Source organism: Gopherus evgoodei, chromosome 3 (assembly GCF_007399415.2).
Source record: "Gopherus evgoodei ecotype Sinaloan lineage chromosome 3, rGopEvg1_v1.p, whole genome shotgun sequence".
Taxonomy (NCBI): domain Eukaryota; kingdom Metazoa; phylum Chordata; order Testudines; family Testudinidae; genus Gopherus; species Gopherus evgoodei.
The window spans coordinates 109,501,093-109,519,881 of record NC_044324.1 but is presented as its reverse complement, the minus strand read 5'-3'; the positions used below and the strand labels follow the sequence as shown (position 1 = coordinate 109,519,881).

Below are 18,789 nucleotides of genomic sequence, written 5' to 3'. Positions count from 1 at the left end.
AGTTGCTAATTATGCATAGTTAAATTTATAACTGAGGAATCTATTATTCAACTGAAATTTTGGCTGTGTTGGATCAATGCACTCTAGAAAGAACATAAAAATTGAAACATCAGAAACAGGTGCCCAGCTGAGATGTTGCAAGTCCCACTATGATGCTATAAAAGTGCACACTGGTTAACCAAATTAGGCTAAATGCTCCCCTATGTAAGGCAAAACTCCTGCTGAAGCTATCTGCAAGATTGGGTTTATGAAGCATACTAACAGTTTCATCCTTCTCTTTCTTTTCTTCTCCATCTTCTTTGCACTCATCTTTCAAAGGTAATTTTGTTTTTCTTTTCCTAGTCCCTTTAGAATCATCTTCCTCATTGCATTCCACACCATCTTTATCCTCTTTTGGTTCTCTGTCATGAGAAAAAAAACAAGGTGACATAAGAACCTACAACAATTCAACTCTTGCTTCCATGAACTTAAATGGAAGAATTAGGAAAAGGCAACTTCCCCTAATGAAAGGGAATGATAAGAAAAGCCAAGTGTTTGTAGGTCCCTGGGTATCATTCAAAATATATTCTTAGAGCTGCTACTGAAAATGACAGCTATCAAAAAAGTTAACACAGAAGACATACAACTGTAATTGCAAAAGGAAAGCTGTCAGCCTACGCTGAACAGATTCTGCATGTTTAAAACAATTTGTCTTTCCCGCCTGGCATCAAAACTCATAAGAAGCAATTCTTTTGAAATGCCTAAGACTGCAGGGCAGTTTAAAGAAAGGAAAAAACTAGTAATTATTATGACTGACAAATCCAATTGGAATAAGCTGATATGTAACGGCATAAATTGTCAATCAAGCAACCACAAACAGACAGCTTTGAAGCAATTACTTAAAAATGAGGAAAAATGCTTTAGAACATAGACATCAAATTGCCCTAGTGAAATGTACAATTCACAATGAGCATGTAATCAGAAATCTTCTTTTGTGATGTGATGAGCTGCGTTAGTGCAAAGGAAAGAACTGAGGAACTGTTACAGGTTGGAGTTTGTCATATGTAATGTAGCGTTTGCACTGAAATATAATTAACCACACCAACCATCTAATCGCTGAGCATCCTAATTCTAGTGATTATGAAACACTGTGCAAGTCTGACACTGACTCATGCAGACTAGAGATGAGTTCTTCACTGTTTATGTTCAACAGTAAAAGATAGTATTTTCTGTGCAACTAACGAAGTCTTCAACATTTGCATTACACAAGACTCGAGCTCGCATATTCTACAGATATTTGGGACAAAATTGTAAGTAGATATGAATAACTGAGAATTAAAAGTCAGAAAATTCAGAGATTGGGTTGCCTCATTCTCACCCCACCTGACCCCACTACTGTTTTATCCCAGTACTCTCTCTCGGCAACCTGCGTTTATGTCAAATTCCTTGAGAGTATGCTTTGTAATAGCACCTACTTGTTTTTGATGTGATGTGCACATTTCTGGCTGCAAAATTTTCCTTCAGGAACAAACCCTTCTGTGGTACCATCGTGGTAACAGTTTTCACAGAAAATAAGCCCATCCACTTTTGTAGCTTCCTTCAACTTCAGGGGAATCCCAGTCTTTTCTGAAAAGGCTGCACAGTGAAAGGAAAAGAGTAATTTCTCAAAGCTATAGTACAAAAAGTAAGACATTTTAAACCATACAACAGACCTTGCCAAGCAAAGGGAAGGTTCTACTTATGTCACTACCATTAGCTGTAGAATCAATAGCTACCATTTATGATGGGTCACTGTTCGTCACTCCAAAGGGCTGGCTTTCAAAAGTAACACAGGTTTTAGCATTCAACAAAAGATAAATGCCCATTAACCTTATACTTCTGTTATCAATGGAATAGAGAGGTGTGGCAAAGCTGCCGCCCCAGCACACCCACTCCTCACTGGCTGCAGCAACTTATGCCTCAGTTCCACCCCACCCGCCCCCCTTCTTTTGGCCTACTCTGGCCATAGGGGTGTGCCGGCCTTCAGGCCAGACCCAGTCCCTTTTGGGGCCAGAGACACCTTTATCAAAGTCCAATAAAAATGGATACAAACCAAACCTTCATCCTGCTGCACTCTGCGGGCAGTCACCTCAGCGCAATATTACCTCTGTTGTTGCTCCCTAGTTCGATCAATCCCCCAATGCAGGGGCTGGCACATTCCTCCCCTTACTCAGGATACAGCTTGTTAGGGCTCTGTCTGAGACAGGTTCCCAGCTCATCTTTGGAGAAACCTTTCTGGGCTTTTTCCCGTTCTCCCTCTCAGGCACATCCCACCTCCTTTCTTCCATGTCTTCTATCCGCAAATGGGCTCCCTCAGCTGCACTTTATTTCTAATTAGGCCTGGCCCACCCACCAAGTGCACCCAGGCTAGATAATTGGCCTTTCACAACCTGGGTAGAGCAACTCCCCCCTCACAAGAGAACATTAACATAATGACACATGCCAACATTTAGTTGATCTTTTTTAGTGTGAATTTAGTGCTGCTGAAAGATGTTGCATTAGCTGCACTGAAGACTGAGATCCTTTATCCAAGGATCAGGTACAGCCTAGGCAGCAGCTGTGCAGATTTTCCCATGCCGCCCTGCCAGTGTGCCTCATTCCTGACCTAGTAGGACTACTGCCAACTGTGAAAAGAAATTTGGTGAAGTTTTCTTTTAACAAACACACACTCATTTCTGTAACTAGGCTATAAGGTATTCATCTATTACAGCCTTTTCTCCAAAAGATTGTATGTAACTACTCCTGTAGTCTAAGAGAGAAAAAATACACATATTTTCCCTCTTACCACTCTGGATTAGGACAACTACATTTTCCAACATTAGATTCAGGTATTCAGCCATCTATAAGCCTAGGAACCAAATGTCTAGGCTCGGAGTGGACATGGCAGCCTACACTTATGGGTAAGATGAAGCTTCAAAAAGAACTGAGGGGAACTTCTTAATAATAGAAACCTATCTGATGGAAACTAAAAATGACTATTTGTAACCCATTTACTTCTTTTAAAAGACAAATTCCAAGTCAAAGACAAACAATTCCTTCTCCTTGAACATTGAACACTCCTTTAAAGGACAATCAAATGAAACCCTGGATCTAGATATCTCTTCATCTCTACTGGGATGGTGTGCTGCATTACGCAGCTCAATGTTAAGTGACATTTCTTCCCCCAGTCATGCCGGTCTAAATGGGCAGGGGAGGTAAGCATATCTTTATACTGCAACAAACTAATCTGGTATAATGTAAGACATAACCATACATTTGTAATGAGGATGTAATACAATACAAAGCATTGAAAATATTTGATTTGATTAGCAGGAATTTGTTTCAGGTTAACCATATTGCAGGGCACGATGGTGTACATTTGATATTACAAAACTGTGATCATACAGCTGTGAGGGGGTACAGAATCTACTTCACAACATATGGCATACTGTTTATACTATGATGATATGTCTCTCCCCTCCACATCACAGATATGAACTTTCTACAAGTCAATACGGATTGAAAATTGTTACCAATTTGCTTCATGACTTATGGTTAAGGCTGCGTGTCTGTCACGGAGGTCACGGATTCCATGACTTTCCATGACCTTCTGCAGCAGCTGGTGCAGCTGGCTCTGGGGCTGCCTGAGCAGATCAGGCAGCCCATGGGCCAGCAGCATCAGCTGCTACTGGGGCAGTTTGGATGTGGGAGGGGGCTCAGGGCTGGGACAGGGACTGCAGGGCAGCGCTTACTGGGGGGGGGCTCCCCAGAAGCAGATGGCATGTCCCTGTAGCTCCTAGATGGAGGGGCCAGGAGGCTCTGCCCCCAGCCACAGGCATCGCCTCTGCAGCTTCCATTGGCTGCAGCTCCCGGCTAATGGGAGCTGCAGAGCCAGAGTTCATGGCAGGGGCAGCACACAAAGCCCCCTGGTCTTCCCTCCCCCTACGCGCTGCAGGGATACACGGAGCCAGGTAGGGAACCTGCCAGCCTCGTCAACCCTTCCCCCAGCACCAAGAGGGGTCCCAGGCCACCGCCCGCCTCCAGAACACCCGTGGCTCTCCAAGGCACAAATTTTAGTTAGAAGTATATAGTAAAAGTAATGGACAGGTCATGGGCCATGAATTTTTGTTTACTGCCCATGACCTGTTCATGACTTGTACTAAAAATACCTGTGACTAAAACGTAGCTTTATTTATGGTACATGAACAGATGCTCTCAGTTCAGTTCCTTATAGACACTGAAGAGATATCCATCAAACAAAATCACACCAGTTACAAGGGCTAATAGCAATAATAGTAGTTGGCAGCCTCAGGAGAGAGATCAAGGACTAAACAGGCTGAAAAGATGGTTACCTACCTCTCATAACTGTTGTTCTTCGAGATGTGTTGCTCATGTCCATTCCAATTAGATGTGTGCGTGCCACGTGCATGGCAACCTGAAGGTTTTCCCCCAGCAGTACTCATTGGGCTGGTTCAGGCGCCCGCTGGAGTCATGCCTCCACAGTGCCAAATATAGGGCTCTGCTTACTTGCTGCCACCTCAGTTCCTTCTTGCCTGTTTGCTCCAACAGCGGGATTGGCGGCTGAGTATTGGAATGGACACGAGCAACACATCTCGAAGAACAACAGTTACAAGAGGTAGGTAACCATCTTTTTTCTTCGAGTGATTGCTCATGTCAATTCCAAGTAGGTAATTACCAAGCATAAATTTGGAGGTGGGGTCTGAGCTCAAAGGTTCGCTGAATGTAGCACTGCTCTGCCACTGGCTGCATCATCTTTAGCCTGCTGGGTAATGGTGTCATGAGAGGCAAAGGTGTGGACTGAGGACCACGTCATAGCTCTGCACATTTCCTGGGTCAGAACCTGGGCTAGGAAGCCTGCAGACGATGCCTGTGCCCTCGTGGAGTGTGCTGGAGTGGAGGAGTAGGTATTTTCGCCAGATCGTAGCATGCCCAGATACAGGAAGTAATCTATGTCAAGATTATTTGGGAGGAGACAGGAAGCCCTTTCATTCTGCCTGCTACTGCAACAAATAGCTGAACAGACTTTCGAAATGGTTTAGTCTGTTTGATATAGAAGGCTAATGCCTGGCGAATGTCCAATGAGTGAAGTTTTTGCTCCCTGCTGCTTGCATGCAGCTCATGGTAGAAAATTGGAAGAAAGATATCCTGGTTAACATGAAACTTGGGGATAACTTTAGGGAGAAAGGCCGGACGTAGTCTAAGCTGAACCTTTTCCTTAGAAAACACAGTGTAAGGAGGCTCCGATGTTAGAGCCCTGAGCTCAGACACCCTCCTGGCAGGAGTTGTCGCTACCAAGAATGTCACTTTATATGAGAGGTAAAGCAGAGTACATGTTGCAAGCAGTTCAAAGGGTGGCCCTATTAGCCTGGAAAGAACCCAGGCAAGGACCAGCCGTTGCATGCGAGGATATGGTCTGTTGACACCTTTAAGAAAATGACCAACTATTGGACTGGCAAAGACCGACGGGCTCTCCACTCCTGGATGGAAGGCAGAAATGGCAGCCAAGTGGATTTTTACTTATGACACAGAAAGCCCTTGCTGCTTTAAATGATGGAGGTAGTCCAATATCATGGGTATTGACGAGAGCGTTGGGAGATGGGAGATATTGCAAAGACCAAATTGTGACTCTCTTCCATTTGGCTAGGCAGGTAGCCCTAGTGGACAGTTTCCTACTGCCAAGGAGGACTTCCCTGACTGGACCCAAACAAGCCAGCTCCACTGGGTTTAGCCATGGAGCTTCCACGCTGTGAGGTGAAGAGATCAGATGTTTGGGTGCTGCAGGCGGCTGTGATCCCGAGTTATCAAGTCTGGGAGCAGCAGTAAGGTGATTGTGTTTTCCATGGACATTTCCAGGAGAGATGTGTACCAGTGCTGATGGGACCAGGCTGGAGCTATCAATATCACTGAGGCTTCGTCCCTTTGAACCTTGAGCAGTACCTTGTGAACGAGAGTACAGGAAGTGTCCCCTCCAGGGAAGGAGGAACATGTCCATGATGGAGCCCGGGCTGTGATTCAGGAAGGAGCAGAACTGTAGGCATGTCCTGTTGTGTCGCATGGTGAACAAGTTTATCTGGGGAAATCCCCACCATTGGAAGATGGTATTCGTGACATATGGGTGGATGGACCATTTGTGGCAGTGAAAGGACCTGATGAGATAGTTTGCCAACTTGTTCTGAACTCTGGGGAGATAAGACGCTTCCAGGTGTATTGAGTGAGCTATGCTAAAGTTCCACAGTTTGAGGGCTTGCTGGCACAAGGGAGAGGGGCATGCTCCCCCACGTCTGTTTTATATAAACATCGCTGTTATACTGTCTGCATGACAGATACATATCTCCCCTCCAAGTGAACTTGAAACATCTGGCATGCCAAACAGACTGCCTTCAGCTCTCTGACGCTGATATGAAGTAAGAGATCCAACTGGAACTAGAGGGCCTGAGGTCCCTCAGGTGCGCTCCCCAACCCCTCGCTGACGCATCCTTCACAACCAAAAGAGATGGCTGGGGCCTGGAGAAGGGAACACCAACACACCTCACTTGTGGATCAAGCCACCATAGGAGAGACTCGAGAACCAGCCACGGGAGAGTGACAATCTTGTCTAAACCGTCCCAAATTGGTTGGTACACCGAGGTTAGCCATGCCTGAAGAGGCTGAAGTCTCAGTATGGCGTGCTGTATTACAAAGGTACAAGTGGCCAAGTTGCTTTTGGCAATTCCTTGTTGCGGTGGTAGGGAACTCCCTGAGACCTAATATGATGTCGCACAGGGTCTGGAAATGTGACTCTGGGAGGCACGCCCTTGTCTATGTTGAGTCCAACACCGCCCCTATTAACTCTATCTGCTGAATGGGGATAGGGTTGACTTCTGTACATTCAATAAAAGGCCCAGGTCTTCTAAAGTTGCTCTTATGAGGCTCACATGAGCATCCACTTGTGCCTTGGAGCGACCTTTGATCAGCCAGTCATCTAGGTATGGGAATACCTGCACCTGGTACTTGCATAAGAACGCAGCTACGACTGTCATGCGCTTGGTAAACACTCGAGGCGCCGCGGACAGGGCAAAAGGACTGTGAACTGACCGTGACTGTGATTCACCATGACCCTGAGGAACCTTCCATGGGACAGTGTTATTGAAATATGAAAATAAACATCCTTCAAGTCGAGGGCAGCGTACTAGTCCCCCGGATCCTGGGAAGGGAGGCCAGAAAGACTGTACGGAACTGGAACTTCAACTTCTTTATGAACCTGTTGAGGTCTAGCAGGTCTAAAATGGGCCTGAGGCCATCTTTGGCTTTCAGTATTAGGGAATACTGGGGGGGGAGGGGAAGAAATCCCTGCCCTTCAGCTCCCTGAGGGACCTCTTCCACAGCCCCCACAGTTGGGAGCATGTGCATCTCCTGCATGAGAAGTCTTTTGTGAAAGGGGTCTCTGAAGAGAGATGGAGAAGAGGGGTTGAAGGGAAAGAGGGAGGATCCCCTTTCTGCCATGCAGATCACCCAGAGATCTGATGTAATTCGTGCCCACGAAGGGTAGAAATGAGATAGTCAGCATGAGAAGGTAGGGATGAATGAATCCAGAGTTTGGACTTGTGTGTTGCCCCTGGGCAGTACCAAGTTCTGCTTTTCGCCTGAGGACTGTTTTGCCTGCCCAGAGCCGACGAAGGGGGAGGCCTGCTTCTATTATTTCTGCTATGCCTCCTAGAAAAGTCCTGCCTCTTCTGCGGGTGATAGAATCAAGGCACGGATTGCAGCTTTAAGTGCCTCCGTGGTGTAGCCAAAGTGTGCAGGCCAAGGGACTTGAAGGTGGCTCTTGAATCCTTGAGACTATGACACCTAGAGTCTGTCTTCTCCGAGAAGAGGGTCGAGCCCTCAAATAGGAGGCCCTGGATGGTCTGTTGGACCTCACATGGGAGCCCTGAAGCCTGCAACCAGGAGTCCCTCCTCATGGTCACCCCCAATCAGGAGCAACGCCCTGGCCACCAGCTTGCCCTCCTCTATCAATGAGGAGAACTCTACCCTAGATTATTCTGGCAGAAGCTCTATAAATTTTGCCATAGCCATGCAGGAGTTAAAATTATATCTGCTTAGGACCGCCTGGTGATTTGAGATTCGGAGCTGGAGATCCCCAGTAGAGTAAATTTTCCTCCCAAAGAGGTCCAGCTTCTTTGCCTCCCGTTTTTTGGGGATGGGCCCTAATGTCCCTGGTGCTCCCACTTATTTGCTGCCACAACAGCTAGGGAATCCGGCATGGGGATTGGGGGGAGTGAAACATTAAACATTAAAGGGAGTGAAACATTTCCATTTGGTCTTCTTCGCCGTCAGTGGTAAGGAGGTGGGGGGGTGACACAACATCTTAGTGGTCTCTTGAATAGTCTTTATGAGTGGCAGGGCAATCCGAGAGGGACCAGAGGGGGCTAAGATATCCACCATAGGATCCAATGTCTCCGCGACCTCCTCAACCTGGATCCCCAGGTTCTAGGCCACTCTGCTCAGTAGCTGCTGGAGTACCCTATTATCATGGAAGTTCCCGCCACCATCTCTTCTGGTCAGAACAAGGAAAAGGCCCTAGCTAGGACTGGGTCTTGATCTCTGCCCTCAGCACCGAAGGGGTCACATGGTGCCGAGTCTTCCAGCGCTGTGACTGATGCGGCATGGGGTGGCTGGTCCTGCACCGAGGGAGGTGTGGGAGGCATGTGAGATACCAAGGCCACCAATGCAGACCTCCTGGAATAGGACCCCAGCTTCGGTGGAATACACAGGGGGTCCAGAAAGGCGACTGGGTCGGAGCCTGCCTTTGCCCAAGCCAAAGCACCTGGTGGAATTGCTGCATTTCCTTGTCTGACGTAGAGTGTCTACACGACCCGTGTTGGCTTTGCTTAGATCTGCAGGACTCCACTTCTGACTCAGAGGACTCGCTGAAGGAGGACCATGGGAGAGCAGTGCCCACTGGTCCTGGGGAGCGGAGCCAGGAACTTGAGGACCAGTGCAGCTCCTCTACCTGTCCACTAGCAGAAAGGACTGGTGCTGAGGGGATGGTGACCAGCACGGTACCATGGCTGGCTTGCCCTGGATGGTACCAAAGGTCTCATGGGTGCCGTTGAAGCGAAGCTCGGTGCCCTGTCTCGCCTAGGCGGAGAAGGTAGTGACGTGAAGGCAATGAGCTCTCTGGCCACCTCAAAAGTGTCTGGCATGGATGGTAACTCCAGTGCTTGCTCACGACCTTCCTGGAGAGGGGAGTCTTTGAGGCCCAGATTCGACTGGTCCCTTGGTGGAATAGGAGTTGACGGAGCCTGACTAGGCAGTGCCATGCTTACGTGGCCCAACGCGGGTCTCAGCTTCCTTCCGTGCTGGTCTGGGCGTGGATGAATGCCCTCTGTCAGGTGTCTCTTTTTTTGTGGGGTACCGTAGACTGGCAACGGTGCCTCCCACTGCCCTGCATGGAGAACTCTGTCAGTGCCAAGGGTCTCTATCCGAGTCCTTCCTCAGTGCCGAAACCTTTTGCAACGACTGGGCATTATGCACTGACGCCAAGGTGCTCGGCGTTGTCCTGGCTGACTCTGGGTCCAAGTGGGGATGGCAGCCTCCATAAGGGGGAATCTTCAGTCACTGATCCCTCTCCTTTTGGGTTCTGGGGCAAAATCCCCTGCAGATTTTGCAACATTCCTTTTGGGACTTTATCCCCCAGGCACTTTAGGCAAGAAGTCTGGGGGTCACTCCTGGGCAGAGGCTTGTCACACACTGCACAGGGTTTAAACCCCGGGGACCGAGGCATGCCTCAGTATGGGGGTGAGGGACTGCGGGGGGGGTACACCCAAACAATATCTTATAGAAATCTATACACTAACTACTAACTATTATCTAACTATTTACAGGAAAAGTCTGAAGACTGCAAAGAAAGAGACGCTTGTCGAAGCAAGAGAGAATGAGCGTTCCAGCTAACCATCACAGGCAGTAAGAAGGAACTGAGGTGGCAGTGGGTAGGCAGGGCCCTATATTTGGCACCATGGAGGCACATCTCCAGGGGCACGACTCCAGGGGGCTCCTGAACTGACCCAATGGGTACTGTTAGGGAAAAAAAAACCTTCCGGTTGCCATGGATACACCACATGCACATTTAATTGGAATTGACATACGCAATCACTTGAAGAACTACTTTTTCACCCCTAGAAAGGGTCTCTCCAGGTCAAGGGGAAGATGTATTAGCGGGGCAGCGTAGCAAAGTTTTCGGCCCTATTGCTTGTGCTGTTTGGTGGATAGCTACTGACAGTTACCTTCTGTTAATCTGGCATTTTCCACAAATGCTAAAAATAATTATGTATTTAATTTAAAAAGGAAAAAGAATCCTGGTAAAATGTACCATCTGCAAAGGCAAAAAAATGATGGGTGCAAGAAACCATGTTAGTTGCTGGGATATTATTTTCAGTGCTACCTATTGACCCCATGTTCAATGTGTTCAAAAATAATACTGAGCACCTGTGACTATGTGGTACATCTTTCTATGGATGAAAATGTATATTTTCTTTTAGCCAATATTTTAATTTCCACATAAAATTCTGTCTAACCCCCTTGCCCATGCAGTTAAATGCCCATGTAAACCTCTGAATGTTATTACTCTGAAAATTTTTGCAAGCAGTCACAATAGTTCACTGTGGTAGAGTTAGCAGTAAGAAAGATATTGGAGATATAATCCTCCACTGGTTAAGTTGTTTGAGCAACTAATAAACAATATCCTGTAACAACTGTTTTGCAGTTTACACTATTTTGGGCTGAAGTTAACTATAGACAATAGGTAAAATCCTTCTTTTCTTTTTGAGAATTAGCCTCAGCAAGAACGAAGTGAAGAATGTTGATGAATTCGAACAGATTAAACAATTAGGGTATCTTTTAGTTAAAAAAATAACAGGACAGATCACATTAAAAAAAATGTAGTTCTAAACTTAGATAAAAGTGTCTATTATGAAGGATACAGCTGCAGTTCTCTAAAATTATTGCTTCCAGATGTTTAATAATGGAAGTGTGAAATGCTGTGCTTCTTTCTAATTTAAAAGACATTTTGACACCCATTCACATGCAAGTAATTAATAACATCCCCTCAGTTTTTTCATGAGGTGTGTACAGAAGTTGTTAGAGGAAAAGCAACTAAGCAGTTTTAAAGCTTTTGGCAACTTTTTATGGAACACTGTTACATTAGAAAAACAACTATAACATACAAAAATTAAATATCTTCTTTCTGACCTTCTTGAGCAGTTGGCACCATCCAGGTTGTGGTAGCAGTGGCCTTTTTAACACTTTCCATCTCTGTTTCATCTGTGATGACTTCCAGGGCACCAAACTCATTCACTCTGAACTGATAAAACAAAGAAAAACGGGATGAAATGCTGAAAAAAATTGACTGATGCTCCCTTAAGGATTGTTCTTCTATCCTTTTAGTTTCTTATAATGGTGCCCTTCATTGTATTATCTGAGTGTTCAGTGATACTGCTAATCCCCAAGCAACAGGGAAAGGGTATTTATTATTTCTCGAAAACACAATGCACATGGTATTATAAAAAAATGTTTAAATTAACTTTTATATATGTACATACACACACCATTTACAAATACATACTATTCTGTATGTATCTTAAACAAAACAAAAAAAATCAATAGCAAAAATCTCAAGGAAAATTAACTTATTCTGCTTTTTTGAATCTCCCTTCACTGGCAGTAAACCAATGCCCTACCACCAAGCATTTTTGTCAAAGGTCTGAAAGTGATCAAGAAAATACAAAGTATTTCACAGAATATTATAATTTCAGCACCAACCAAAAGCTGAGTGTTTCTCCAATGCAAATTGCATGTAAGCAAACACCTCAAAGCAATTTATGAACTGTCTAATTACCTACTATATGTAATATAACCATCAGTCAGGAATAAGGCTTAGCAATATCCCACATACTGTGCTTATTCTAGATCACTGTGATTTATGTCCATCCTGCCTCCAGAAACAAAGCATCCTCCAAATGCCGTAACAACGGCAGTGCTAGCAGATAAGACTAATGTTCAGCTTTCCAGTTAATAAATAAGTCAGCAGGTCCAATGGGTAGCACAGGTGTAATTAAGAGCAGAATGATCTTCTATTTTAGCTGAACGGATGCAAGTCACCTAGAGTTCAATCACATCTTATAGGTGCTGGTACTGAGGTTCCCCAGAGAGATCTCCAGGATGAACTATGCCTCAGAATCCCCTCACAAAGCTCCCTGGCATGGAGAAGAGGCACACCCAATGCAGCACTCTTTTGGGTGAAGGAGTGGGAGGTGGAGCATACTTCCACCTACCCACCGATCCATCTTTGCCACCCTGGCCTGATCTACTGTTCACATTCTTTAGTGTATTTTTGTGCCTCAGGAGACTCCAAAATGGAGTATTCAGCTCCTTGTATTGGGGCACTGCCCAGAAGTACGTTCCTAGTACCCTGTCCTCGCTTGTGCGCTTCTAGAGCAGCTAGCCAGAAACATGATTGTTTACTTGGTATTAACATCACTAGGTTTCATCAACGCAATCCTGCTAACCCCAACCCTCAAAAATCATGAGTCAAGTCCCAAAAAAATAATGAGATTTTAAGAAATAATAAATGCTGGATTCTTTTTATTTGCCTTCTGATTTTTGAGCCTTTAGGGTTTGTGCTTTCCAGCTTTCCTCTGCAACTATGAGGGCAATAAACTAATTTTTTTAAGATGACAAGAGATTCTCACATAACCACATGACTCCACAAGCTCGGACTTTAAGAAAAATATCATGTGTCTCACAACAGAATTGTGAGAGCAACAGAATTATGATAGCAGGCAACATTGCCAATGTTTATATTCAGACATGAAAAAACCAAAGACTAGCAGATCTGTCTTTACCATTCACATACTAGTCTTTCTTCCCCAGAGCGGCGACAAATGCTGAAAGGTGATGAGCATAGCTAATAAAGTTATCTGAATACAACATCAGAGTATGATCAGACTGTTTTTTTCTGGACAGATATTATTCATCGAACTCTTTTCATTGTAAATATGACAGAGTGGGAAGACTGAAGATAATGATGACTATGAGTCTCTGAAGTTCTGAATGCTCTCAACTCCCACTCAACACTTCGCAGTATCACCCCACTAATTTTGCATTAACAATAAAAGGCTGAGAGCTGAAGCCTCAGAGGTGCTGAACACCTGTAACATCCCCGAAGTTCTAGCTTCTAGCCTTCCCACTCTGGTATATAAACAAATTCATTATTATATTTCTGCTCCTGTGCCAAAGCCTTCAACAGGCTCCACATGAGAAACTCCATTGGGGAAGATTTTCAAAGGTGCAAATGATGACACTTAGACACTTAACTGGGCCTTTGAAAATCTACCTTGCTGGCTTCAACGGGAGCTGGGGATTCACAGTACCTTACAGATTTCGCCCAAATCATAAAAATACTTTGCGCTTGTTTATATAACATCTTTCCTCAAAGTTGCTAATAAACTTGAGATGAAATGCTGGCTCCACTGAAGTCAATAACTAAATGTCTATTGACTTCAGTGGAGCCAGGATGTCACTCAAACTGGTATTGCATACTTTACACCTGTCTCTATGCTGCAATGACTTCATTTTTTCTAAGACCACCACCTGTGAAAACAGTTTCTGAGTAGAATTCACAAGATGTATAATTACCTGGTGGTGGTATTAGCATATTCCTTGCTGGACAGAGCTGATTCTTTAAGTGGGACTGCAGCAAGTCAGCAAACATTGAGTTTCATACATCATAAGGGCGGAAGGGTCCACTGTAATCATCTAATCCAACCTCCTGTATAACACAGGCCATCGGACTTCCCTAAAGGAATTCCTGTTTAAACTAGAGAATGTCTTTTAAAAAATATATATCTCACCTTGATTTTAAAAATGTCAGTGATGGAGAACCCACCATAAACCTTGGTAAATTGTTCCAATAGTTAATACCCCTCACTGTTAAAACATGTACCTTATTTCCAGTTTGAATTTGTCTCGCTTCATCTTCTGGCCCTTGGATCATGTTATACCTGTCTGCTAGACTGACAACCCCATTATCTAAGTTTTGTTCCCCATGTAGGTACTTATAGATGATCACATCACCCTCAATCTTCTGTTAGTTAAGCTAAACAGATTGAGCTTGTGGTGTCTGTTGTCATGCCTCTTGTCCTTTATCGCATCCACTTGTAGCCAAGCATTTGAAAATGGCTGCATTTCCTCAATCCTTTTCCTATCAGTTCTGAAATGTGTCCTATAATACTTGACTTCTCTTTACAGCTCCAGCCGGGTCATCAGAGTCTCTCCTCTCACGGAGTAACAGACAGCCTCATCTCCAAGGTCCTAAGAGCCCTGTGATGGGCTTCCAACTGTGGCCCTGGGGCCTGTCATCTCTCTCTGCCTACTCCACCAGGGAAGAATAAAGGAAGTCAACACAGAAACAGAAACAAAGTCCACTAGTCATATGTTAGGGCTTCCACCCTGACTCGGAAGCTTTGGTAGTCCCTGCTCCCTTCCCTGAAGGGGGTGAGAAAAGGACTCATGCCCACCCTCTCCTCTGGGTCCCCACAGAATAAGACTTGCCAGTAGGAAGTGCAAGCTAATATCTACCATGGACAGGTTGACAAAAAGGAATTTGAGTGATGGGTGAAATCTGAACACTTCAGCTATACATGTAAAAATTTCAATGCTTAAACAAACCTCCTTGATCTAGAAAGCAGGCAGCAAAGCTTCGAATAAAAGGGATTCCTCACAGGGTTTCCTTTATCTCTTGGTTCCCACTGGGTTTGAAAAGCAACAATAAAGAACAGTCTCTATTGTGACCTTTTTGTATTTCAGCTAATGGTTCAGCGAAAACAAGGAAGCACAAGACTGTGCAAAAATTTGGGGGAAGCGCAATGTAAGGAGAAAGGAAAAATTAACCAAACTTCTTAGATTTACATGTGTCCTGAGCAGCACATTTTTGAAGTTATGAGAACATCTTAACTAAAATGGAAGTTCTGTACAAGTGGGTGTTCCTAAGCATGCACACAGACTGTACTAGCCCAAGAGAAGGATTCTCCAAAGCACTTAACATTGGTTTAACTCGTCTCCCACTGGAGCCAATGGTAAAACTCCCACTGGCTTCACTAGGAGCACAGATAGGCCAGTGCCGAGTGCTTTTGAAAATCCCATCCAGGAAGCCTAAATAGAGTTTTTCATATTTAAAAGGGGACGCCATTAAGGTTGGTAGGTCTAAATTTAAACTTACTTTGTTTTAGTCACATCTGTTTGCAAAGTCCAAGTAATTCTGCATACAGATTTTTCCCCTAGCCCCCCCATCACAAAAAGAGTGCTCTTGAGAGAGAGAAATGTTCAATCCAACAATTATGAGCATGCCTTCAATAAATATGCAGTGCAAAAAATAAGGTTTTGATTTAAAAAATCACTTTCAAAGTTTCCATAGGGTTAAACAACCATGAACAAAATGTGTCATGTCACTAATTAGAAGCAACCAAAACAGCAGCATCCAAAAGTTGCTAACATTTAAGAGCTCGTTAGTGATCTACATGAACCGAGCTGGCAGTATCAGACCAGTGGACAGGTGAATGACATAAATAACACCACAGTTAACGCTATTTGGCAGTATCAGCAAAGGAGACAAGGACTAAATGGGGATGGAACCTGGATTACTGTTTCACCCGTCAAGGAGGTTCCTTCAGGTAAAGTGAAAGGGCTATGTGAGAAAGTTTTTGCCATCACTGCACATGCTGTCCCTTTTCTGCAGATAAATCAGGACTTTGGCTTGCATGACTGTCAAATCAAAAACTTTCAAGAACACATGAATGCCCCAACTCAGCAACATACTTAAGAACACATTTAAGTGCTTTGCTGAATGAGGGTCTAAATAAAGACTGATGAAATACTGCAAATGCTTTTGAGCTGTTTCTCTGTCTGACTGATAGGTCCTTCTACAGTCCTCATAACTGTAGTATATGAGCATATTTATTTTTTCCAGAAAAGATATGTAATCAAAAAATTCCACTTGGAGGAATTCCAAACTCACATTTGCTGGAATTACAGTAAAAGTGGCTACCATTTAACATGATCAATACATCATAGAAAGGTGTAATCTATTAATGAACCAATGTTAAGTATGAAAATGCTATTATCAAAGCCCACTAAATGGCAAGAAAATTAATTTTAAAAGGTATCTATTTAAAGAAATTCATGTGAACCTATCTTGGATTAAGACCCTCATGCAGAACATGAATCAGAGGCAATCTGCCCAATCAATGGATTACATATCTACACTTCTAAGGATATTCACACAAGGACATTCACCATTAACCCATTGATTAGTCTGCCTAAAGACTGTTAGATCTTACTAGTACCAGTGAAGGTCAAATCAGTAAAGGGGTCACTATTGGTCTCCACTAGCTACAGAAGTTACTTAAGAGCAGAGAGAGAAAAGGGGGAAAACAATAGTTAAAATACATTAAATAGAAAAAAATAAAAATGTACAGCAGCTTCAAGAAACAATGTTCAACTTCAAAAAGAACTACAAATAGAGCCAACAGTACCATCTACTGGGCAAGGTTAGGATAATGACGTTATAGTAATATATATAATCGGTACAATACCACTGAAAATACATTTGGGAGTAACAGACCGAATATCCTGGCCTCACATCAATGTAAGCAAGGACTAACTGAACTGATGACAATGGAATGAAACTAGTCTAACACTAATGTTAGTGAGATCAGAATCTAAAGTATACATTGCTCCTCCTACACAAGAGATAACTAAATTTAAAGTAAATTAGAGCTGTGCTGGAAACGTGTCAGGAGGGACCACACCTAGAATGCAAAGGATACAGTCCAAAGGACTTCTGGCCTGAGAGACTAGGCTCATGCTTAATCGAATGAATGGGGACTACTCACGTGCCCAATGTTAAGCATGTTTTTAAGTGTTTATAGGAGCGTGCCCCAGTTGAAGCATATTCCAGCAACTCTCTTCTTTTGTATGATAGGGCAACCCACAGACCTCTTAGGTCCCACTATATTATAGAAACATGTTACACCCAAAATTATTTGAAAGAATGTTATTTAAGACGTAAAAGTTAGGAAATGCAAGAATTTGTCCATACATCCTTAATTCTGCCTGTCTGTATAGATGCATTATGAATAAGGCTGCGTGTCTGTCACTGACTTTCTGTGACCTCCACGACTTCTGCAGCAGCAGCAGTTTGGGTGTGTGGGAGGGAGCTCGGGCAGAGAGTTAGGGTGGAGGGTGGTGCTTACCTGGGGTGGGGGCAGGTTCCCCGGCTCTCACCACCATGTTCTTGCAGCTCCTAGGCAGAGGGACCAGGGGGCTCCACATGCTGCCTGCACCCGCAGGGGCCACCCCCAGAGCTTCCATTAGCTGTGGTTCCCAGCCAAAGGGAGTTAGGGAGCCGACGCTTGTGGTGGGAGCTGCAGGGAAACACTGGTCAGAGCCAGGTAGGGAACCTGCCAGCCCCACCAACCCTCCCCCATTCCAGCACCAGCAGGGGTCTCAGCCGCACGCTGCTGGCCTCCTCACCCTAAACGCCAGCAGGGTCCCAGGCCACGGTCCACCACCCGCACTTCTCCCACCAGCACCAGCGGGGTCCTGGCTGCGCGCCGCTGCCCATCTCCCCAGCACCAGTGGCATCCAGGTCCAAATTTTAGTGAGGGGTATATAGCAAAAGTCATCGATAAGTCATAGGCCACGAATTTTTGTTTACTGTCCATGACTTTTACTAAAAAAAAAGGTCACTAAAACGTAGCCTTAACATTATACAGGTCTTTAATTACAAAATCACATACTACTTGTGCCACAGGACCCCTCCCTCATTCAGTGCACAGGACCAATGGTGCTCAGGAAAGGAGCAGCAGTTTGATATTTTTATACTCATCCCCTAGTATGGGTCCCTGCTTTATTTACTGCATACTATTCAAAGCCCGCAATGAAAATGTATCTTACTCAAATAATAAAAAAAGATGCCTATACCAAGGCTTCAGGTCCTCTAACAAGTAGTATTACAACATATCCCAGAAGAATTCAAATAATCCTTTAGGCAGGAACTCACCATCCAGACACCTACAAAAAATATTTATTTCCACCTCTTCATGTTTTGGGAAGTATATCCTCAGCCATCTCCAAAACTCCTACCAAATAGGTGTCTTTTCCAGTGTGCCCAGAAGATTGCCAAATCTGAGCTATTTTGGACAACTGGGCGGGAGGGGGGCAAACCCAGAGCACTCACATAGAGCTCTCTGCCAGTTGCCTCTCTCCTTATGATGAGGGGGATTCAATTCAAGTGCCCCTGCTGACATCCCAGAAACCAATAGGCAACCAGTGGCACAATCCAGAGCATTGGTGTCATATAGTCCCAGTGAGATGCCCTCTCAATAAGCAAGCTGCAGCATCGTTCTCCAAATGCCTGTAAGGTGTGGCCCCATGTGCAGTAATCTAATCTTGAGGTAACAAAGACATGGATAACAGTGACAAGGTCCGCATCCTAAAAGAAAGGTTGCACCTGCCTAAACCGACAACAGATGATCTGGGTCTAGAATCACTCCTAAACTGCAAGCCCTGCTCACCAATTGCAGATGTACTCCTTCAATCAAAGAGACTGATATTGTCTCCTCCATCACAGTACCCCAGCCCAGCATCATCATGCCTGGGTTGACCCTCAGCCAGCTCACTCCCATCCATGCCTTATCTCAACTACTCACATTTCTTCAGTCTTTTCAATCTTCT

At 44.6% G+C, this 18,789-nt stretch overlaps 1 protein-coding gene across 6 annotated transcripts in view; it reads right to left on the bottom strand.

The window, feature by feature from the left end:
* The window catches only part of L3MBTL3 (L3MBTL histone methyl-lysine binding protein 3), a 157,113-nt gene that overhangs the window by 112,959 nt on the left and 25,365 nt on the right, over positions 1–18,789 (bottom strand). For all 6 annotated transcript variants that reach the window (XR_003999591.1, XM_030556290.1, XM_030556291.1 and 3 more), the window contains 3 exons: positions 11,248–11,359; positions 1,455–1,614; positions 263–401 (listed from right to left, as the gene is read on the bottom strand). Coding sequence is in view for 5 of the 6 variants with exons in the window: in XM_030556290.1 (XP_030412150.1) it covers positions 263–401; positions 1,455–1,614; positions 11,248–11,359 (411 nt within the window). In the remaining variant the exon portion in view is untranslated. The remainder of the gene's footprint in view (positions 1–262; positions 402–1,454; positions 1,615–11,247; positions 11,360–18,789) is intronic.